The sequence below is a fragment of the Carassius auratus genome, chromosome 18 (assembly GCF_003368295.1).
Source record: "Carassius auratus strain Wakin chromosome 18, ASM336829v1, whole genome shotgun sequence".
Lineage (NCBI taxonomy): Eukaryota > Metazoa > Chordata > Actinopteri > Cypriniformes > Cyprinidae > Carassius > Carassius auratus.
Genome location: NC_039260.1, coordinates 1,786,419 through 1,811,243, shown reverse-complemented (window position 1 = coordinate 1,811,243; position 24,825 = coordinate 1,786,419). Strand labels below are relative to the sequence as shown.

At 36.6% G+C, this 24,825-nt stretch overlaps 2 protein-coding genes across 4 annotated transcripts in view; one reads left to right on the top strand and one right to left on the bottom strand.

Annotated features, from left to right (window-relative positions):
- LOC113118102 (neuroplastin-like) overlaps positions 1-18,511 on the bottom strand; it is a 33,665-nt gene extending 15,154 nt beyond the window's left edge. For 2 of the 3 annotated variants that reach the window (XM_026287014.1, XM_026287015.1), the window contains exons 1-4: positions 18,105-18,511; positions 8,935-9,282; positions 3,778-3,955; positions 1,436-1,530 (exon numbers count right to left, since the gene is read on the bottom strand). In XM_026287014.1, the coding sequence (XP_026142799.1) occupies positions 1,436-1,530; positions 3,778-3,955; positions 8,935-9,282; positions 18,105-18,171 (688 nt within the window). In that variant the 5' untranslated portion in view covers positions 18,172-18,511. The remainder of the gene's footprint in view (positions 1-1,435; positions 1,531-3,777; positions 3,956-8,934; positions 9,283-18,104) is intronic. The other variant, XM_026287013.1, reaches the window with a different exon arrangement.
- Positions 18,512-20,111: 1,600 nt separating this feature from the next.
- On the top strand, positions 20,112-22,806 carry LOC113118762 (calcium homeostasis modulator protein 6). Its single transcript, XM_026288180.1, has 2 exons — positions 20,112-20,988; positions 22,263-22,806. The coding sequence occupies exons 1-2, from the start codon at positions 20,524-20,526 to the stop codon at positions 22,392-22,394; spliced, it is 597 nt and encodes a 198-aa protein (XP_026143965.1). The 5' UTR covers positions 20,112-20,523; the 3' UTR covers positions 22,395-22,806.
- Positions 22,807-24,825: the final 2,019 nt, after the last annotated feature.

Below are 24,825 nucleotides of genomic sequence, written 5' to 3'. Positions count from 1 at the left end.
CAGTAAAATAAAGTAATATAAATAAATAAAGTTGTATGCAAAAAATAAAAATAAAAAGGTATGTCTATTTGCCAAATACTAGCTTATGCCCAATTAAACTTAAACTTAAATTAATCCAAAATAAAACTTTGATTAAAAAAACGTTTTATACTGTAAGAAATAACTAATTTAATAAATCTATTTTGTAATAGCATTTATACAAATGTGTGCTTATTTAAATAAAATTAAAATAGTATAAATAAAAACAGTATTACAGTTTTTACTTAATAAATAAAAAAATCGATTTCTGCAATATTAAAAAAAGAATGGTATATTGATTTGTCAGGTATTAATAAAAAAAAGAAAATAAAGTTGTGTTAGATTAGATTAGATAAATAAACAAATATGTTAATAAACAAATGTATAATTAATAAATCAACTGCAAATAAATTGTTATATGGTATATTTGTCATTGACTAATTTATGTTTATTTTCTTTAAAATAAAATTACAAATGTTTATTTATATAAGTACAAAATCATAGTATTTCTGTTTTTAATATAAGAAATTATTTTATTACAGTAATTAGAATCTAATGAGAAACACACACGCACACACACACACACACACACACCCACACACACCAACACACACTCACACACCCACACACACCCACACACGCCCACACATACCCACACATACCCACACATACCCACACACACACTCACACACCCACATACCCACACACCCCCCCACACACACACCCACACCCACACACACACACACTCACACACCCACACATGCCCACACACGCCCACACACACACACACCCACACACACACTCACACACACACCCACACACCCACACACGCCCACACACACCCACACACACACTCACACACACTCACACACCCACATACCCACACACCCACACACGCTCACACCCCCCCCCCCCACACACACCCACATACACCCACACACACTCACACACCCACACACCCACACCCCCACACACCCCCACATGCCCACACACGCCCACACACACACACACACACTCACACAAAAATGTTGAAGATTGTCATTCGTCTCATTTTCTTCATTCAGCGTCTGATATATCCAGACGCAGCACGTTTGAGTCGTTATGAAGTCGAGGCCGGATGACTGGCCTGATTATGAGTGACAGCAGCTATCCGGGTGTCACTACGCCACCCACCGCGCAGACAAACACTAACGAGACGCAATCGCCGTCTTCATCCACAGTGAGACTTCAGGACGTGACTGTCTGGATTCACTCCAGCAAACTGCGGCTCTCCACTGAGTTTATTTTAAGGTGAAGAAAGGCTAATTACACTCCAAACAATAGCTAATTATAACACGGGTTAGGTCTCTACTGGATGGCAACAGCGTTTGGATGGTGTTAACAGTATGTTAATGAGTTTTGTAAAAGGATTTCCTACCTTTGACCTCAATGGAAGCGTTAGCATTGGGAGCAGACTTAAAGGTGTAGACACACATGTATTCACCCGAATCGTCTGTCCTCGGTTTACTTAACCTACAAAACAAGAAACACAAATCACTGCCAGCTCAAAACTAGAACATCTTCCCAAAACTGTTTCCCACTTCTTAAAGGAACAGCCTACCAAAAACTGAAAAGGCCATGTTTACTCCCCCTCATGTCACTGCAAACCTGTATGCTGATTTATGTATTCAGCGAAGCAATCCAAATCTGAAGAAACCATTTTCTCCCATACAAGCTTATATTGCTCGCACAATATTTCAAGTCTCCTGAAGCCGTACAGCTTTATTGTGTGGGGAATGTCATCTGGGAGATGCCTTTAACACTGCATTCAAGGTTTATATCAATGCATGCATTCCCTGGGAATCAAAGCATCATGCTTTACAGTAAATGCAATTTTCTGACTTAGTTCCAGGGGGCGCTGTAGAACCCCCGTGCCACCCCCGGGTCCCAGCCTCTGCGGCGTCCCAATGGCCGCAGATTTCAACCCGTGTACCAATTTTCAAGATTTTTTGAGCATGTTAAGGTCCCCAAACGATAATAATACATACATAATAATAATAGTTATCCATAGGGGACCTGCGCCTTAGTGGCTTGGGCCTTAAATAAAGTTTGGAATGACATGAAAGCATTTTTGTGTGAGCCTTTGCTTTAAGAGTTGATATTAATCACTGGAAAAACACTACATTATTAATCATCAAAAAGAGAAAAAGCTATTATGACAACATTTCCAGCAAGCAATTTTCAGCTGGCGGGCTGTGTGGAGATGTGCTTTGGAAACTTGATTACGCTAGAGCTGTCTGCTCTGAGTGCAAGCGTCTCTGAGGAGCCTGTGACATGCAGTCTGACAGCAGATCGCCCTGCGACACATCACTCTTTCTGAAAGCTCTGATCAGACGTCTTCCTAAAGAGAGTTTGTGCTTGAACATCCCGATTGTCCTCAGAGATTCCTGCGATTGTTACACTAAGACCCTCAGAATCGCAGAAGAGCGTCATATTACAGACTTCTTAAACAGGTATCTGAAATATAGTTTAAACAAAGCTTCTTCTGAAATTGCATTTCACCCCCGAAGTCAAAGAAATAAATAACAGACAATGGGTTTCATTCATGAAACATTCGTAAATATACGAGTAAATATCTGAGTGATTTGCGCGTAAAGAGAACTTCCCGAAAACTCTTCTCCTGATTCACAAAAACTTCGTAAACGTCAGATGTGATAGTGAAATGTGTGTGTGTGTTAATGAATTCCAATCAGTCGTAAATGGGACACGCGTGCACGCTCACTCTCAATTTCCATAAATCCCGCCTATTAAATCTGACTGACAACTATATATGAGCATCATATTATGACACCAAACGAAGGATTTCAACATGTCTTCTCAAAAGCGACTGAAAAAGAAACATTTCTCAGCTGCAGAAATTGAAGTTTTATTATCAGAAGTTCATTCAAAACGCCACATTTTATTTTCAAGCGTACTAGTGGCTTATCAGGTCCTAAAAAAGGAAGTTTGGCAGCATATTACAGATCCTATTACTGGCTCTCATAATAAAAGTTAAAAGAAAAACCGTATGTAATTAATATATATAATATTTTTTTCAAAATGCTGTGTAAATATGTACCCGATTAAGGTGAATTAAAATGCAGCCGTATTAATGAGCAAAACGTTCAGACGTTAAACGCACTATTTACGCGTGGCTGGGAGCAGGTGTAGATTTCTGGAATTTCTGGTATTTTGGAAAATACGAACGTTTTAATGAATCCGAAAATTTACGCCAAAACCACTTTACACGCGATTTACACAAAAATTCGTTCTGAATGAATGAGACCCATTGAGACATTAATTAAACATATAAATAAGTCTGGTTTAAGAAACAGAGATTTTTTGCGTTTGATATTTTAAAAAAAAAAGTGATATATATTATATATAGCATTTTATTATTATTGTTGTTGTTGTTTTTGGAGAGACAATCAAGAAAAATTTAAAAAACACAATTATGTTACAAAACATTTTTTTAATTAATAATGCATTAAAAATGTAACTTTTTTGCAAAGTGACAATATAATTTCTCTTGCTTTCTATTTGATTTTGGGGTGAAATATGACAGATTTACATGAGATCCATCCACCTGTCAGCCAGACTAACAGGCCTTGAATGCAGAATATATATATTAAACATTTATTTGCAGAGCTATTGGGCTTTCCTCATCTATCAACATGGTTTTTGTTTCATTTCTATAATGTGAGGGATAAACCCAAATCCAAAAACTTGTTTCAATCTCACTTGAACTCTGTGTGTTTGTGCTCCGTCCTTGTGTTGGAAATCTCCTGTCCGTTCTTCATCCAGAAGGTCTCCCGGTGGGTGCTGTGTGAGTTAGTGAGGTTACACTGAAGGGTGATGGGTAACTCCTGACCACTTTTAGGCTGCAAAATCTCCTGATCGGAAGCATTGATCCGTGGCTCTAAAAATGAAGACAAAGTCCTGGACAATTAGTGAATAAAACATTATGAGCTTAGTGGACATTCATGTTTCCTGTGTGGGGAACGGAGACAACATATTACAAATATATTTGATTTAGTTTTGGCTACAGGAAGTTTAACGTGTCCATTGATAGATTATCTTGATGCTTAAAAAGGAAATTCACCCAAAGATAAATACAGTCATCATTTATTCACCTTCATGTCATTTCAAAGCTTTCTTTTATGAAAGATAAAAATTGATAGCATGAATGCAGTGTAAGTCGCTTTGGATAAAAGCATCTGCTAAATGCATAAATGTATTTAATTTATTCTTTCTTCTGTGAAACAAAAAAGAAGTTTGCAGCGAGCTGCTTTTTTTTTAACACAATGCAGTTGAAGAGGAAGCAGTGACCACTCCAAAACATGAAAGTCCACAAAAATCATGTATTTGGAGCCATTGCATGTGAGAACAGCCATAAACTAAATCAATTTGTTTTCCACAGAAGTCATTCAGTTTTGAAAAGACACATAAATGATGATTTTTCATCTTTGGATGAACTATGCCTTTAAGAGCATATACTGTACACCTCCTTACTTGCCTGACATGGGACAAAAATGACCTGCAATTTCTTCTATTTTGACACATTTCATAAATTAGACACTGAATCTAATTGTACACCTGCACACAATCAAAAATCAAAACTGAACGTGTAGTTTTGTTCGGACCACAATATGAGCCTCATCAATTGTACACGAGGACGCTCTTACAGCAAAATCATCCATCATCCACAGTTTCCATTAAATCCAGTTCAACTTGGATCATTTCACGTGCAAACTGCTAAGTTTCTAATAACAGTTCTGTTTCTGCTCGGTTTATTCTCTTTTAACATTTTATGGCATATATCAGCGTCAAAAAAATTTAAATCCAGTAGTATTGTTTTACTGTTTCGACCATTTATTGTCTAAAGCATGGACAAAAAATAAAATAAATAAAAGTTCAAGATATTTACAATACATCCTTATTTATGAAATATTACGCCAAACGAATGATTCATTTAGCTATCGATAAAACACTAAAAATATACATATTTTATTTTATTTATTGATGTATTTGAATTACATCATGCCATTTGAATCACACAGTTTTAACATTAACATCATTAAATTAAAATAAATTTAATTTAAGGTATATTTATCAGATATACAGGTTTCTCCATTCAAAAAATGATGGCATAGTTTAATATGAACTATTTGCATCAATTTGATTTTATTTTAATAATTACACAATCAAATAGCAACAGCGAAAATCAATTTAAAAAGACTTTACAAATATGAGCAAATTTGACTGTGGAGCAACTTATATTCAATTAAATAAAAAAAAGTTTGAATCAAATTGAATTTATTGATAAACATATAAACCTTGTTTAAAACTGTTTATCAGTAATACAGAAATCTGACTAGTTTATGTTTAAACTGTATAACCCAAATGAATGGGAATTTTATATGCAATTCGAATTCTTACATTTATGTTTAAATATAAATATTTAATAAAATTTAACACATTTTATCATATTAACCGTTTAAATACTCAAATATATTCCATAGATTTTCCCTCAAAATTAGGATGGGAGTAGATAGTTCCTGGGACTACTACAGACTCGTTTTATCCTCATTTAATAAGCTTTTAATTTAAACGTACAGACTTTAATTAGTGAAGCATCCGAGTGTGTGAATCTCTATCGTAGCAACTGCAGCACCCAGTTGGAAAAAGCAGGGCGAGGCATAATCACCCTGTGATTGGCTTGTACAGTAAACCTCCAGATATTATTCCCGCTCCGCTGGGAGGGGCTCGGGATCATCCTCTAATTAGCATTCCTTACACCTCCTGCAGTTTGGTTTAGCCGAGGGGAACGCTAATGCTAGTTCTCTCTCTCTCTCTCTCTCTCTCTGGCATCAGATTGCTTACTCTCACCTACACACTATCTGTCAGGACGGCTACGAAAATGTCTGAAGGTTCTGCTGAAGGTCATCTGGAGGTCACCTGCTAAGAGGAGAGAGTTTAATGGTCAATGAATCGGTCCTGCTCACAATCATCAGTCACCGATGAGGAGATTTGGGGTAGTTTGGGGTAAAAATACAAATATTAGTGATGCACCGATACTAAATTTCTTTGCCAATACCAAGAGCCGATTAATCAGATATCAATATCCCTCTCTTAAAGGAACAGTCCACCCACAAATTCTGATATCAAGTCAAATTATTACATCCAAATGCTATTTGTTATGAGATATATTCAGTGTTGGATGTACTGCATTACTAAGTAATTAAATACAGTAATTATTTACTTTTATCTTAAAAAAGTAAAGTAAGGGATTACTCTTGATTCGTATGTAACTGACCAGTTATGTAATAATAAATAATAAAAAAATCACATCTAATGTTAAAATGTATGTTTTTAATGCAACCTTCTCCCTTTAAATACTTTGGTCAGCTCAAGAATAATTTATGCAATCATATTTTTTTTTATTAGAAAAAAAAAAAAAGCAGTTTCTTATCCTTGTATTGTTCAACTGGTTGGCATGGGATTTAAAAAGTAATTAGTAATAAGTAATGCAACACTTTTTGGAGAGAGTATTCTAATTACACTGTTGAAGATCTAATTAGTAGAGAGTAATTAGCCAACGCTGGATGTAATAACCACACTCAAAAACTGAAAACTCACAATTTCATGAAAAGATTAATTCAAACATTAACAGTAAATAATCTCCTCTCTGTTGTTTTTGTAGCTCATTAACCAACTCTGATCTTTCCTCAGGTGAAAGCATTAAGTGGCATATCGCTCATAAGCAATTTTATAGATATCTTTCCATGCCTGAAACTCCGACTGATTCATTTCAGTAAGATGCACTGTACCTTTAAACACCTTCTGATGCTCATGTGTGTTCATCTCATGCTATAACTAGTAATAAAGTAGATTCATCGGCTGTTTTTAAACAGATAATTGCTGATACATCGGTGCATCCCTAATAAATACTAAAATAAGCTTTGCAGGTTTGGGAGGTTTTCACTACAGTCTACAGCTTCTGGTTGACAAACTATACGCTTCGGCATCTATAGCCTGTTATATCCATGTGATGATGCTGTATCACATGTATATAATATGACAACAATGACTCTCAGTAATGACAGAATATGAAATCATGTTATTTTACACAGAAAGATGTTTGTCTGTATTTAGCAAGCCCTTGACGGACAGTAATCCCTGAACTTTAGTTAAGCACACGCAAATGAATCAGACCCCACTGATTGGCTTTATGTTTTTAGGGATCAGCGCGGGAGGAATATCATGTCATTACTGAATCACAGACACACAGTAAAAGCAAAGAAGGCATAAGGTCATTCTCCAGCTGTGGATGCACACGGGTCAGTTTTATACCAGTGATGAGATTATGATTTATTTATTTATTTTTTTTAGATTTTAACTGAAATGACCCCTTTTCCTTGTGTCTTCTTCCTGGTCCCATCCTCCCTTACCCAAGGACAAAATGCACAGATAAAACACGCCATGACTTCAAAGCGCCGTTAGGCTTTACGCTCTGCACAGGGCACACAGTGTCAAGCTTTGAAGTACACCCACGCAACTCAAAACTAAAAAACAAACAGGCAAAATATTCCCAAGTAAATCATGTCCGTATGAAATGAAAATAAAGAAACCAAGCAACACAGGGAACACAGAAACAGCCAGGATGGACGGCATGTGTGGTGAGGGAGGAAGGAGTGAGGAGGAGAGGCAGACAGGGAACAGGGATCAGTCTGGGTTTGTGCTCATCCACAACAAGAGGCTCAAAGACATTAGGAGAGGAAATTCAGGAAGTCAGTGGGACCCCCCCAAAGTCTGCCTGAAGGAAACATTTGGACACACCAAAGTCAAGCTATAAGAATAATACAAGAGGAATTAATACAATGCTGTCCCTATATATACTAAGGGGTTTGTTTTGTTTGTAGTAGGGCTGGAATGCATGAAGAAGAATGTTTTTTTTTTTCAAACATTCAGATATTTTTGCTGCAAATTCACTCTGCATATGCTTTATGTTATGTATAAGCATGCAGTAATATCTATTTTAGTATAATCCGGTGATTTAAATACTCTACTTATGAAAGGTGCTTCATCTCGTTTGATTATTTACTGTTTTTATGCGGATGCAAGTCATATTATCAGACTATAATTCATAGCAAACAAATATGTACATTTCGTAAAACAGAAATGAGCAGATGTGCAACGTGTGAAATCATAAAACAGTTGAAATACACCAGGGTTGTGCAGAATTTAGAATTCACTGATTGTGATGATAATTCAGTGTGAATTTGAATTGAACTGACCCCAGCATTCCAGAATTTCAATTGGAATGGAAATAGGATTTTACAAAATTACAGCTTAAAGAATTCAATGTACTGTAAGTGATGCATTCTGGGAAATTAACTTTCAAATCTCAAGACAGACTTTTTTTTTTTTTACCTTGTGTGACCTTTACCTTTTTTATTGTTTCAGATGTTAATGCAAAAAGCATAAATTAACCCCCCCTCCAAAAAAAGAAGAAGTACTTTCTTACATAAATCTATTAATGCAAGATACAAAAAAAGCCAATTTCATGTCAGTGTCGATGTCCATGAAAACAGACAAAATATGAATATATAATATTTTTATGACCCTTGTGCAGTCTAACGTTTTTTTTCTGAAATTCCGAAACTAAATTTGATTTTAAATGCATTCTCAGTTCATTTCAGAATGATGCACACATGATGCACATCAGCCGAATTCAGTGTCATTATAGCTGCATGCAGAATGACATGTCAAATACTAAATCACTCCCATTAAAATCAAATTGGACCACAGGTATAAATGCAATATCAACACTACGCCGCCCAGCCCTAGTGCATGTCTTTGTGCAGTGGGAGCTACTACAGTACATAGAGCACTCACTCTGCAGCACAGATATGGTGGCTTGCGTTCGGATCCAGGTGATGGCCGGGTTTTGGCGAAGGTCATTGCGGCGCGGGTCGTTGCTGGCCCTGCACTCGTAGATCCCGGCGTCCTCCAGCGTGAGGCGGGAGATGGCCAGCACGCTCACACCGTTGGCACCGTACGCCGTGTTGATGGACACCCGGCGCTTGCGGGCGCCGTCCCAAAGCTGCTTGAAGGAGTCCGCCCTGTTGATATCGGCATACCACCACTGGATCTCCGGCACGGGGTTACCAACCACATCACAGTACAGCTCAAAGGCGTCTCCGGTGAGCTTTATCTCTGACATCGGCGACTTCACAAACCCAGCTGGAGGGGAAGAAGTCTGAGATCAGATCAGTTGAAAAACACAAAAAGAAGATTGATTCAAATGCAAATCAAGAAGAAACGAGCCAGAAATGAGTGGAAAAGAGTAGAAGACAGAATAAAAGAGTATCAGTGAGAAACAGGTTAATGCACCCCTGGACGATCTTCATGTGATATCACACATATGACCTATTCCAAACAAAAAAAAAACATTTCCATAAAGGCTTCTTTACTATTTCTACACATACATTGAGTTCTCAGTAATATCTTGGATCAATCCTGCACAGAGAAAAACATTTGCAAGTAAAGCAGTAAATAAACCCTGGAAGGATGCTGCATTATGCTTCACATTGGCAGGATAATTTAGTGATGCTCAAGGAAACAGCGAATCTCCCTTTAGCATGTCTTCAGTGCCATTTTTCACTGTCTCTTTGTTTGGTAGAAAATATAGCACGGATAAATGGTTCGAATAAATGCTTTCACTTAAAGGTCATTGTTCATGTTTTGTCTGATAAAATCGTTTTCTGGCAGCACTGCATGTAAATAATAATAACAGCATTATTACTATTATTATTACTATTATTATTATAATTTTAAGCACCATTTCTGTCTTATATGGTTTCCATAAAAAAAAAAATAATAATAATATTAATAAACCATTTTAAATAATTTAAAACAATAATTTACCCAAGAAGCTAAATTGAAAATAAATCATTAAGAATAAAGATATCGTTTTCACTTACATTTTTAATAATAATAACAATATCTTTCCCAACCAGTATTTTTGTCTTCACCAATACAGTATGTTTTCCTTAAAAAAAAAAAAAGCTAAAATCTGTTGAAAACAATAATTTACATCGAGAAGCAAAATTTAAAAAAGAAGGCAGATTGGATAAATAGTTGTATGTAGACTTTCAAGGTAATTTTGTAAGGTACAAGCATTAATAATTTATCTTAAGCACCATTTTTTTTCTTTACCAATATTTAAAATCCATAAAAATAAGAATTTACTTGAGAAACTAAAGTTTGTTAAACAATAATTGCTGGCTTCCTTGCTTTTAGAATATATATCTTGAAGGAAGTTTCTATCTAAATTTGACTTTTTTTTTTTTTTTTTTTGTAACCTCACTGATAAATTGAATAAAAACCATAAAACAAGAAAAAACATTTTGCCACCGAGGTAGAAAAAATAAACTTAATTCAAGATATATTCTCTTAAAGCAAGTCTTATTTCTTAGAAATGTTTTTTTTTACCAGAAGACAAGACAAAAACACAGCCTGAGAAAAGGTAAAGGTATTAAGAAAAGATGTTGCATCCCCATTTATCGCAGGAAACTGATAGGAAAGGATGAAGTTATTATCATAGCGGATTACCGAGCTTGTAAATGAAATGATTCACGAAGGTTACAGCATTACGGCTCTCACGGCGAGAGACTGAGCCCACGGAAAGGTGAATTTCACGGGCGCGGGGAAAGGAAATATGCGTGCATCTCACATCAGATCTACTTGTGACTCGATTCCTGTCGACCCCTGATGGTTTTACATCATTGCTGTTTATCGTAGCACTATCAGCTTGTTACATGCATCCGTGAGATGTCAAGAGCTGACTAATGCACAGGTGGCATCAGCCACAAAACATGTAACCTTAGTCACACACAGTCTGGAGGAGATTCACTTGCATCTCTACACACTCAATCTGAAAAACTGCATCAAAACAAGCAAATGTGAGGATGCATGTCTCGGATTGTTTTGTGCACTCAAATGAATCTGGGGTCTTTTTCTTCATCAGAGAAGCAGAAGACTTCAGAATCAAAGTCAGATCTCGTTTTTTGATGGTTCTTTCTTCTGGGTGCAAGCATGAAATATCACATTGACACGATGACGGTGCTTATGGTTTCTAAACTGCAGTTCAGTTTAACCTTGGTGCGTGATGAATGCCGCCCGTGACGCCAGGCTAGGCTTGCCTCCAAGTGCTCAAGATGGGGACTCAATCATCCCAGAGCGGCGTGAGCTCACGATGTGTCTCATTTTCAGATCTACAGTAGAGTCGCATTCGTACCGAGCTGGAACTCGCAGCCAAATATCAATAAAAAGTGTCAAAATGTGTTAGTGCTGGGAGATTTATCTGATATCTGTGATATAATATAATAAAACGCTAGCAGAAACTGATGCTTTCATTCAGCGAGGACACATTAAATTGATCAAAAGTGACAGATGGGGCATTTATAATGTTAATGTTCTTTTGAACTTTCTATTCATCAAAGAATGCAGAGAAATAAAATGTATCAAGGTTTCCACAAAAATATCAATCAGCTGTTTTCAACATTGATAATGTTTCTTGAGAGGCAAATCAGCATATTAGTATGATTAGTATGAAAATTCACAGTAATAAATTACATTTTACAATATATTCACATAGAAAAAGTTGTTTTTTTACATTTTAATGAAGAATAATTGTACAATTTACATATACAAATCACACAGCGCTATTAGTACTTTTTTTCTGTATCTAAAAGCATATTTGGAAAGTAATTATCTAATTTTAGACTCAAAAAACTGGCAAAGGAAACCTTTTGGCAGGTCATTCAAGGAGACTGAGGTGGTTTTGTCATCTAATCTCAGGATGACAAATGAACCGGCGCTCAGAGGACGCCTAAGCTGTCTTTTAATCATCATTCCTATACACAAATACAAGATGGATCAAGCTCAGCATGTTCGTTTGTCTCTGTTCAGGAAACGACACTATAGAGACGGAAGTGTGTCGGCATGCTTCACTAGCCGTTAACACTCATGTATCTAGAAATGCAAGGTCAACATGAAATCAGATTAGACTTTAAATGCAAGTCGGAGGTCTTATTCAGAATGACTTGAGATTTTTTCGGTGAGCGTTCAGGTGTTCAGTGTGTGTGTGTGTGTGTGTGTGTGAGTGAGCTATGAAAAGACACAATTTTCACGTAGTTGAATTCCCTGCCTGAGGCACGATCATGTGAACCGTAATTATATTCTCTCGTAATAAAGACATCCGTGTCTGGAGTTTTCAGCCACCCTAACGAACAGATTGGGCTTTCACACCTTCTCTACTGAAGCACGATTCTCAGCGAGCCTCTCCGGGAACAGAAACATCTGGATGGTGCATACAGCGGTGCATAATGACACGCATTCTTTGAGGCTTTTCAGTCAAATTAACTTGCGTCCGGGATACTACATCTGCATGTTCATGTGTCTCGAGATCATGCAATTAGATTTAAAGGATGAAAAGAAAAATGTAAATTTGCTGAGTTTTCTCACCTGAGGCCATCGAAGATGTAGATGAGTTTGTTTCTTCATCAGATTTGGAGAAATGTAGCATTGCATAAGTGTCTCAGCAATGGATGCTCTGCAGTGAATGGGTGCCGTCAGAATGAGAGTCCAAAGAAACAAATCAATCAAGTTTTTTTTTTTATCTTTATAGCTATATACAATAATAATCGATAATAATGAAGGAAACATTATTATGGATTATGGACTATGAAATTAAAAATGTCATCTTCACGAGACATTAAATGATGGAGTGGACTGCTGTGGATTATTGTGATGTTTTTATCAGCTGTTTGGACTCTCATTCTGACGGCACCCATTCACTGCAGAGCATCCATTGGTGAGACACTGATGCAATGCTACATTTCTCCAAACCTGATGAAGAAAAACACTTATCTACATTTTGGATGAGCCCGTTTTCAGCAAATTTTCATTTTTGTGTGAACTATTCCTTTAAAGATGATTCAATTTCAATAAACTGTTCAATACTGCAATGCTGCCAATTCTGAAATCATTACATGACACTCTAATATTCTCACGTGACCTGCTACAATAAATGCTTTTGTTAACGGCACCCAGTGCCAACTTAAAAGAGGCGTTTAATGGTGGGATCTGGCAGCTTGAGTGTATTAACAGGAGCACTTGAGTTTTTCACCTCTCCGATGGGAATTACAGCTCCCTGGAGGAAAATAAAACACCACGCAGACCCGAAAACACGAGCTACCGCTGTCATATTTCCACACACACAAGTGTTGAGTAGGTGGAACGGGTCACGAGTGTCTGCCTTGTCAATCTGTCTACTATATTAAATGATAATCAGTGATCATGCGGTGCATTCATATCATGATTTTAGAGTCATGATGCATCTATTTCTCTTCCATGACAGGCTGTGATTTCTTCATCTTCTTTCTGATAGCGTCACCCGTAAATTGCACATGGAGTATCTAACACAGGTGGTAAAAGATATAAGCGGTAGAAACTCTTAACGGGTCGCGCAGGTGTTACATGAATTCTTGGTAAATCTCAACCAATGTTAATGCCCTGCAGTTCGCAAAGAACAACATGTGGCCGCTTTCATACACGGATCAACGTGTCATGTGATTTCAAAAGATAACTGTATATACACAACAAATAATGACCAAAGCTGAGTTTCCTACAATAACTCTGAATCTTCATCTGGGATATGGTACAGCACCAGTTATTATTATTATTATTATTTTTTTTTTTTTTTTTTTATCAGAATATCTTGATAAATGTTTATCTTATATTGAACACACATACACATATATGTATATGTGTATGAAATGTATATATATATATATATATATATATATATATATATATATATATATATATATATATATATATATATATATATATATATAATTCATTATTAAACCCCTTATTTTATTATTAAATTTAATTAATTTTTTAATGCCAATGATTTTTGTATAATGCAATTAAATTTAATAATATTATATGCAAACACAATCATGTCACATGCAAAAATGGTCATAATAATTATCACAATATTTTTGTCTTGTTTCCCAGTATAATTTTTTTTTTTAATCAAGATATAATGTACTTGAGATGCAAAATGACAAGAAATCTTATTTTTCTGAGTTTATGAAGAAAATACAAATTAAGTTTATTTTTTTTGAGACTACTGACAGATGTTTGCCTCGTTTTATGGATAAAACATTTTGATGAATAGTTTTCATATCTTATGATCTTATGCTTTGCATTAATCAACATAATACTGATATATCTACAATTTCCTTGAAGTTCCCTCCATTTCTAACAGTCCTCCGCTCATTTAAAAAGGTTCTGCAGCGTGACAAATGAATTAAAAGTACAAATATTTCAATTAAAATGAAGTCAGAAAATCCACATGTATAATAATCGCAAGAAGAATCATCAAAATGCTGTTTAAATCGTTTTAGATCAAGTATAGCATGTCTCACCACAGGACATAGCCATAAACCAAAGATGTGAGCATATCTGCCTTAAATAGGATTAATACTGTAACCAGCATCTCAATAGCTACAACTTGAAATCAACAGAATATTCTGAATATTCTCAAAAAGGAGACGTTCGGCAGAATGTTCATACTGCTCAAAACCAAACAATCATTTCATAAAAGAAGCCCAAAAGCTCTTATTTTGTATTCTACCAAATCACAAGTGGCATGGAAATGATGACAGAATCTTTATTTGTGACTCGAGCATCCCTTGAAAACACCTTCAATCTCACGGATGTCACAGTAACTCGTGAGCTATTTATACTCAGAAGAGTGCCTTTATACCGTGAATTGTTCATGAGGCCAGATTAGACATGGTTCATAGTCATATTCACACCGCAAGCCACAATGAATACTGCCTTTCCATCAGACTGAGATTACAGTGTGGTTTTATGCTTCTCAACACTGACCGAATGACAAACACAAACCGCCCCATAAAGCCCCAGTCCATTAAGAGTTACTGGATTCCCTCCCGCAAAAATAACTACAAAGCCCCAGTTCTGCGCTCCTCGCGTCTGTTCTAATAATAGACGCATGCAGCAGAACGAAGCAAAGCCATTTACAGTCCTGCAGATATCTGTTGCTGCTGCTCTTATGAGCGAGGCACACAGTTAGTAATGGCTCGGGGCTTTATATATGCAAGCTACACACTGTTTACATCTTCTTTCCTAAATCAGATGAATTTATTAATAATAAGATGAGCTGCAGGTAACGTAGCGTGTCAGGGGAAGGCAGCAGACCGCTGCACAGCTGCTGTGTGCAGATGTGAGAACTGAGACTGAGATGAAGCCAGTCTGACTTCTGGGATTCAGATTCAGGAAATGAAGCTGGAGCAATGCATTTCTGTGCCACGGGCGTCACATATATATTGCAAAAATATAATGCAATAAATAATGCATTTAAGACTTTATATCTTGTCATTTTGCTTTTCTTGCAAATTCACATTTATGCATTTATGCATTTGACAGACATTTTTATGCAAAATGATTTGCAATGCATGTTATCAGTTCATTAGAATTGAACCCATGACCTTGATAGTATTATTATTGCAGTGCCCTACTGTTAAAGAATCATGTTAGATGAGTGTATTAGAAAACAAAAATACTGAGTAAGAACATCACTTATTTTACCCCATGCCAAAATGTTTGAATAATGTCAGTGTTTACCTCACAAACCTGGTTCTTCTACAAGCATTTAACCCCTTGGCAAAGGTACAAGAGAACACTAGTTCACTCAGAAGTCCACTCAAAGACTGTCTTATTTTTATTGCATGTAAAATTACAAACACTGGCTGGCTGGTTGTCTTTAAAAACAAAACTCTGACGGTTCACGTTACAGTTTGCTCAGGTTGTCTCTTCCTTATAAGCGGGCAGTTACTGGCTAGAATAAGCTGATGACAGTCAAGTGCCTGGCTATTAAATACCAACCAACTCTACTTCACATGAGGTGCTTGTTCCTTTGGGGTTGTGAATTATTGCTTTCAGTTAGTCTCAGGAAACACTGAATTATTCTAGGCATATTTTAATGTTAGGATTTGAATATTAAGTCTTGAGTGGGCCGCATCAGAGCTTGAATAACAGAGTTCAGCCCTGAGAAAGCAGTCAGTCGAGCACATGGGTCTGGAATCTGTACGGCTGGCTTTACCAAACAATGGCTGGATTATCCAGGAGAGCCACTGACCTTATGTCTGGACATATCAAAGCAGACCTTCACACACACACACACTCATAAACTCTCTCTCTCACACACACTACTGTACAACATAATGACACTTAGAAAAACAATGTCTGTATCTGCTATAAGTGCAGAGCATGTTTATTCATTACTTTTTTATACCGAGCACTTTAAAAGGTCCTTCTATCTATCTATCTATCTATCTATCTATCTATCTATCTATCTATCTATCTATCTATCTATCTATCTATCTATCCTTACATTTTCTTAAATTTACATATTCATACTTATATATAAATTCTAAATAAAAAGAACAGTATTAATTTGTTAGTTAATTTTTTGTATAATACAAAATAGTATTTTAATATTTTATATATATATATATATATATATATATATATATAGACACATTTTATATAGATATTTATATAGATCTAAGTTTAATATATATAGCAGGATTATTTAATTATATAATTTTGAATTAGACTTTATTTTTATATACTCTTTTTCATTTTAATTTAAGTAAAATTTGAAAAACCCTCATATACAGTTGTAATAAATAAATAATTGGTCCCAAATTTGAGGCTTTAAAAATATGAATCTGTTAGTTTCAGCAGCCAGACTGTTTCGGGAAAACTATCTGAAAATCATTATTTCACAGTAATACAAACACCCCTCTCTCATCAGACCAGCTTTTTCTACCTGATCTGGTTAAAACAGCCATTCAGTCACATGAACATTTCTCAGGATTGAATAAAACTTTCAGAAGCCCATTAAAAACATTTCCAGTTGACTACACATTTAACAGCCAGACATCTGTGCTGCCAGAACCTGCTTCTGTTCAGATCACGATTGATGTCTACATTCGCCAGATGCTTTTTCTGCACAAAAATAGCCGTTTGGACACAAAACTGACCGATGCTTCGCTGTTGTTTTTCTTTCCCCTCTCCATTTTTTGGGGGATCCTGAAGAGGGAATACCCTGGCCTTGTTTGTCTGCAGGTGATGTATCTGCCCTCTCCTGGTCACAGCTGTGACACTCCAGCATTTAAAGTCAAAGACATGTCTTCAGGGACACGCACTCATTATCTACCGCTCACAAAGACACAGCTTTCCATTTCTGAAGCAGATGCGTTTACTTACAACTCCTACTGCATTCTAGTTCAGACTAAAACCTGGTTCTGTAAGTGACCCTAGAGCACAAAAACAGCCATAAATGGTTTGATATATTAGTAGCAATAGCCAACAATACATTGCATGGGTCAAAATAATCGATTTTCCTTTTACGCCAAAAAATCATTAAGATGTTCCATGAAGGTATTTTGTACATTTCCTTCAGTAACTATATCAAAACTCATTTTTTTATTAGTAATATGCATTGCTAAGGACTTCATTTGTAAAGCTTTAAAAAGTGATTTTTTTTTTCTAAAATGTGATTATTTATTTTGCACCCTCACATTCCTGGTTTCGTGGACCAGGGTCACGTATTAGATTGAACATCAGGACATTACATAATGTTTAGGCTTCTCCTCAGTCATGAGATCTCCTCACCGCAGGTGCGAGGACGCGAATGTAAGAAGAGTGCGCGTAAACAACACGAAGAATTACTCTGGAGAATATGGTGAGCGAAGGAAAACACTCATCGTTTAGGGATAAACTAAATAAAATAATACTGTGCGTAAACATCCCCACTTGCGTTGCGCGCAAATCTCCTCTCCAGTCTTTACGCACCACAAACCAGCCTGACTGTAATGCAGCGGGGTGTCTGTCATCAGAAAGATGGCATCGACCTCTAAAGCAGATTACACACAGATCCCGCACGAGCGCGTTCTTACCGTTCTGAGATGATACATATGGGAGCATCGCGAGGAGCAGCGCGAGCATCCCGGTGTAGGACAGCATCCTGCGGGAGGATGGAGACGGGACACGGCGAGCAGGTGATGGACGCGGAGCGACTTCAGACGCAGAGGATGGCGGAGGAGGAGCGCGGACAGACGGCGAGAAACGCGACAGGCGCTGCGCGGCGGCTCTGCTGCATGGAGGACGGATGAGGATGAGGAGGATGCTGATGCTGTCCGGAGCTCAGGGACACGGATGCTGATGCTGCTGGATATGATGATGATGATGATGGGCCATCGGAGTGTCCGTCATCGCGGAGAACCTTCAGCTGTCAGTGCGCGCACCCCGCGGATCATTCGCGCGCATCATCAGCTGTCGGCGCGCGCGCGCTCCCGTGGGGACCTCGTGCGCGTCAGTTCTGCGCAACGACCGCGCAGGCGATTTAACATTTAAAAGTAGCATTACTCCACAGCAAAACAAAGTGAAATTAAAGAGAATTTATACATATAAACAAACATGATCGTTTAAGACTCTATTTGTTTTCTAACTGCTTGTTGTTGTTGTTTTTTATTTATAAAAACACTAGCTCTCTTTTTTTTTCTATTCGGTTTTATTTTTATCTAATATATAATACATAGAAAATCAGTAGAAACATACTGAATTTGGAAATGAAAAATTAGGGACACCAAAATTTTAAAAGTAAAAAATATCTGTTGTTTCTGATACAATTGAATAGAACATAATATAACTTTTAGTGAACATATTCTATTAAATTGCAACTTTTAAAATGTATTAAAAAAACATGCCAACTTGCCTTAAGCTGACTTGTAGCTATAACTAATATCTGACCTGTCCTTAAACAGTTCAAGTCTACTTTTTATACTATAGCCTATATAGGGACTTGTGGTTGTGGTTTTTTGTTACCCAACAATTATTACAAAAATATGAAGAATTTTAGTTCAAATGACAGAATTTACAATAAATAATATACATCCTTGATTACAAAAAAACTTTTTTACAATTATTTTTTACATGCATCTCCAGATCAAGTCCTTCACAAATGTTGATGGCAGTTTAATGTGTTAGGGTCTCCACAGGATATTTATCTAAAGGACACAAGAGATTTTCTTCCCAGAAAGTGCATGTTATCCACACAGCGCGAGCACAGTCAGGATTAACAGACACGAGCACAGTCATGACCTCTGTCTGCGCCGCTCACATACACACAGCGCCATCTGCTGGAGCAACTTACTAATACAACTACTGTACTGTGTATACATTATTTGTTGTTTGATGAAACAAACTATTGTGGAGTTGAATAAAAAAGAGAAAATATTATGATATCAAACATCTTTTATGATCTGCTTTTGATGATTGAATGTTCTGTTTATTTATATAGTTTTTTCTTTTCTTAAATGCATATGTGCAATATAAGTGAAAAGTTTTGATGTTCTTCCTCTTTAGCATTTAAAAATCAATTCAAATGCAAGCAAACTTTCTTTTTGTTAAATGATCTAAGGATTTAAGCAGAAATTTTTAAGGTCATAGGAGCATAAATTAAGTCTGTTTTGCTCAGTAAGAATTATTTGCTTGTTTATTATTGCTTCCAGTCCTCTAACATTACTCATTATGATATATAAATACAGTGGTGGCCTATTAAATAAATACCACAGACATCAAATACATTTTTTTTATGATCTGCATTTAATTGTTAATTTGATTAACTGTTGTACTTACAATTAATATCTTAATGCATAAAAAAGATGTCTTTGTTTATTAATTTTAAAGACGTGTTCACAAGGTGCATTATGGGATGTTTAAATCACTACTGAAGGAGGAACAGACATGATACACTTCTGATGACGCTTTTGCTTCTCTGTCAACTACAATCCAATGACAAAAAAGTGGACAGAATTTCATTCATAGACAATTTATATGTCTTCCTTAAAAACATTCAGGTTTTTAGTTTAGAGATATTGGATGTAAGGTTTTAGGGTCACAAGGAAAACGTTGCTTCCAAACTCTTGCCTACTTGTGCTTGCATGTCTAATGATGGTTTGAAAGAAAGCTCCCAGTCCAGGAGTAAAGGCAATCCTAAACAAAGCTTACGAGTTTAGAGGGATTCTGATGACACAGCACGTTGAAATCTCCAGTCAAGTTGATTTTCCCTCCACTTTACTCAAGCAATGAAAGAAACATTTAAATCAGAAGCCACACCTGCCGCCCTCCACGAGCCAATGATCTGCAGCCCGGAGCTGAGGAACAACACACCCACCTTTGCTCTCAGCCAATGGCAATGCACAGGTCAGGAGGGGGGAAACTTACCCCGGGATCAATTCGTCTCGCATCAGTGACCTTCTGCAAATGTGTGGAGGAATTTGGCCAGCTCTCCTCTGACTTTCAGGTGTTGTTAGTATGGGAAGTCGACAACAATGGCTCACGAGACTGAAGAATGAGCTGAGCAACAGTCCTCTGGTGTCCAACGTGGCCTTCGGCTTCATCCTGATGGGACTGGAGAAGCTGGTGGAGCTGGAGTTTGAGTGTCCGTGCAATCCGGCCTGGAACGGGCTGTTTTCCTCCGCGTTCTTCATCATTCCTGCCGTCATGGCCTTCGCGCTCATGATGATCATTCAGGGATGCAGGTGTGACGCCTGGTGCAGGAGGACCGTGTCCCTGTCCAGCTTCGTTCCCGCCGTGGTCTGGCTGATCCTGCTCTTCCTGGACGGTCAGTATTTCGCCTGTGCGATGACAGACTGGCACGGCCGGTTCGTGATCGTGGACAAAGCCGCTCCGCAGAAATGGTGCGAACCCATTCAAGAGGAGAGCGTCACTCCTCAGGAACTCATGCTGCGCTCACAGCGACTGTTTGTGGAGTCTCAGGTGAGATCCGCTGCTGTTTCAGTAGGCCTTTTAGAACACTGCAGATGAAGCCATGCATATTTAGAACTTCACAGATACAGTGATACATTTGTGGAATTCTGAGAACTTACATAGAACTTTGATGTCATCAGTAAACTTTTGTGACCCTGGAGCACAAAACCAGTAATAAAATTGAATACAGATGAATACATAAGCTTTCCATTAATGTATGGTTTGTTAGGATCAGACAAGATGTGGCTGAGATACAGCTATTCGAAAATCAGGAATCTGAGGGTGCAAAAAATCTAAATATTGAGAAAATCATTAAATTAAGTTTTGATATATTAACGGTAGTACATTTACAAAATATCTCCATGGATCATGATCTTTACTTAATATCCTAATGATTTTTGGAATAAATACAATGTATTGTTACTTATGAGTGAGTCACATTTATAGATTTGTTCCTGTCTTTGACTATAGATTCTTGAGATCCAGTCCACTAATAAATCTTTTTCATTACATTTACTTCTTCTGTAACCCAATAATTAATTTCCATGTCCATTAAATTTTTTTTAATGTATTTTTCTTTTTTTTATGTATCGACCATTTAATGAGTGATTTGCACAAAACTGCACTTAGGTCAAATTTCACCTCAAAATAAAATAAAACTTTTTTTTTAAAGACCAGGGTTATTATATTTAAGCATAGTTAAAACCGTGTGTGTGTGTGGGGGGGGGGGGGGGGGGGGTTAAACTTAAAAAAATACAAACATTTTATTAAATGTTTTTACTGTTTATCATTTTAATCTAGTTTAACTTCATCTACTTACTAAATTAAATTTATTTATTTATTTATAAAAAAGCACATTTTAATAAAAAAAGACAAAAGCCCACTTTCCAGAAACAAAATTAACAAAACTTTAACATTTTTGTTACATTTAAATGAAAACAAATACATAAAAATCAATAAAAACTACAAAAGTATCTCAGTGATACTAAAATAGCACTATTTAAGACAAATGAAGTCCATTTTTAGACCATTAAGGTGATTTTTTTTTTTTTTTTTTTTTTGCATTGAGAAATTATGACAATGATGTATTTGTTTTAAAAGTATAAAACAATGTATTACACTGCACTAAATTGATAATGTATATAATGTGTTAAAGTCCATTTCAATAGGATGCAAGGAGAACGAGTAGTGGCAATGGCATATTAATGCATATCATTTTTTTTCATGTCATGGATGTTTGTGTTAAATAATTGTTTACATGTTAGTTTTTCTGTCATTAACAGGTGATCGGCATAGTGCTGCTCATTTTTATCTGTTTGGGACTGGTCGTGTATGTGGTCAGAGAAAGCTGCAAGCAGGAGCCGGAAACTCAAGATGCCAATGTAGCAGAGATGACGCTCTACAGCTCCAGCTGATAGACGCTCTTCCTCAGCCGATACAGTACAGTGTTCATGTACAGCACACAAGAATAACATCTCATCTCATCTCATCACCCTCATGCTGTTCCAGACGCGTATGATCTTCTTTCTTCAGTGGAAGAATGAAGGACCGATTCTGAAGCCAGTGCTTCAGCTGAATAAATGTGGACTGAAACTTTCCCCAAAACTGGTCTGAATGATTCCCCCATGAATCAGATCTGATGGCAAACGTTAACAGAAGGGTAAAATTGTCAGTGAGTAATGATGATTTCAGTCTATTCCTCAAAGTTAGGACTGCTTTTTTGGTGCTTTTGTGCCATTTTTAAAGCTTGAAACCTTTCCTTCACTGTAATTGCATGGCTTACACTTTAAAGGATTATTTCAAATGAAGTTAAACATACAGCCTATGTATTTTAGAAAAAAAAAAAAAAAAATTTATAGAGAAATTATACCAATGAAGTACTGTAATGCAATTTTTTTATATATATTCTACACATTATTTAAAATATATATAAAAATAATGAACAATAGTGCATTCGAAATTCGACATACATTTTAAATGTATAAAAAATATATAATGAAATGTTAACATTTAAAAATACAGTAAATACTATCATTTTTGTTTTGTTTGCAGCATGTCACAGATGTGGTATTTTGAGATGAAAACACATTTGGTTAGTGCCGTTGCAATTAATTAGATTTAGATTTAAAAGTGCAAAATTGTCCTTTCAAAAGGTGACACTGAGGTGGCTGAAATGTGTAATATGAGCACTGTAATGTAAAGTGTTACCCTGTGTTACATGAATGACAGGCTGATGATCATCTCCACCACTAATGCTCCTTTCCTCCTAAACGTCTTTGATGAATGGACATTCACGATCAGCTATCACTGTCTGACTGAAGTTCAACCAGAACAAACAGCAGCTGACATGATCATTGCTGTTATTAAGTGCCTGTTTTATAACTAGGAAGTAGTAACTTGAAAACGGGTCATTTTTCAGTCATAATTCATGCACCAGCACAACAAAACAGAGTTACAATGTAGTTGCGTAAGGATTCAGGAAAGAAACTAAAATGTAAAAGAGACTATCAAAGAACAATATTGAAATCCTGCTTTTCCATATCCCAGCCAGATGCAACCTTCATTAGCAAATTTTCTATCGAAGCTTGAAAAAAAAAAAAAAAATTATATATATATATTATCTGAGAATTGTATCTTTTTGTCTCTAAATTGAGAGAAAAAATTGGCAAATATGGGGGGTTCATATCACGTAATTCTGCATTTTCTGAAATATAAATTTAGAATTCAGAAAAATAAATGCAAGATGGAAACTTGAATAGTGACCAAAAAAGTGTGAATTATGAGACACAAAAATATAAATAAATAAAACAATATTCTGATTTGTGAGATAACCTTAAAGGGTGGGGGAAAAAACAACTGCAGGATGTAAACTCACAATTCAGAGAGAAAAAAGATGAAATAGCCCTACTTGCAATTACCTTTTAGACATAAACTGGTTGTGTTTACACACACTTAATTGTTTTTTTTTTGTTGTTGAATTTTTTTATCCCATGGCAAAAATCGGGGAAGTCGTGGCCTAATGGTTAGAGGGTTGGACTCCCAATCGAAGGGTTGTGGGTTCTAGTCTCGGGCCGGACGGAATTGTGGGTGAGGGTAGTGCATGTACAGTTCTCTCTCCACCTTCAATACCACAACTTAGGTGCCCTTGAGCAAGGCATCAAACCCCCAACTGCTCCCCGGGCGCCGCAGCATAAATGATGAACACTGCTCCGGGTGTGTGCTCACAGTGTGTGTGTGTGTGTTCACTGCTCTGTGTGTGTGCATTTCGGATGGGTTAAATGCAGAGCACAAATTCTGAGTATGGGTCACCATACTTGGCTGAATGTCACTTCACTAAAAAAAAAAAAAAAGCTTCCACAATTTTCATCTCAGCTCACCCATCATGCAATTACAACAATATAAACGGGCCTCACAAAGTCTTTCTGAAAGGGATCGGCCAGAAGAATTCTTTGCATGTCATTTTATTTTTATACTACAGTACATCTGAGTGATTTCCTATATTTTAATTTGACACTAGCCTCCATGTACAAGTCTGTAGATGTTATGTTTTTTATCAGGAGTGTGAACTGCACAAAACAAATAAAACCATTTTTAAAATAAATTTATGTAGTGCTTCTTCGTGTGCTAAACGACTCTTTAATTGACTGTCCACGAGACTTATGTTCTATTTTAAAGCTCTGTTATCTTCGAATCAAGCTGTAATTGCTTTGAAGACATGGTGTAGCGATTAAAGCTCTTCTTGTCATTACACACAGTAACAGCAGCACTAGTAGCTTGAGTGTCACTTCTATTAAACCAGAGTCCTGCAGGTCACTCGAATACATCAGCGTAATTACAGACGCCACA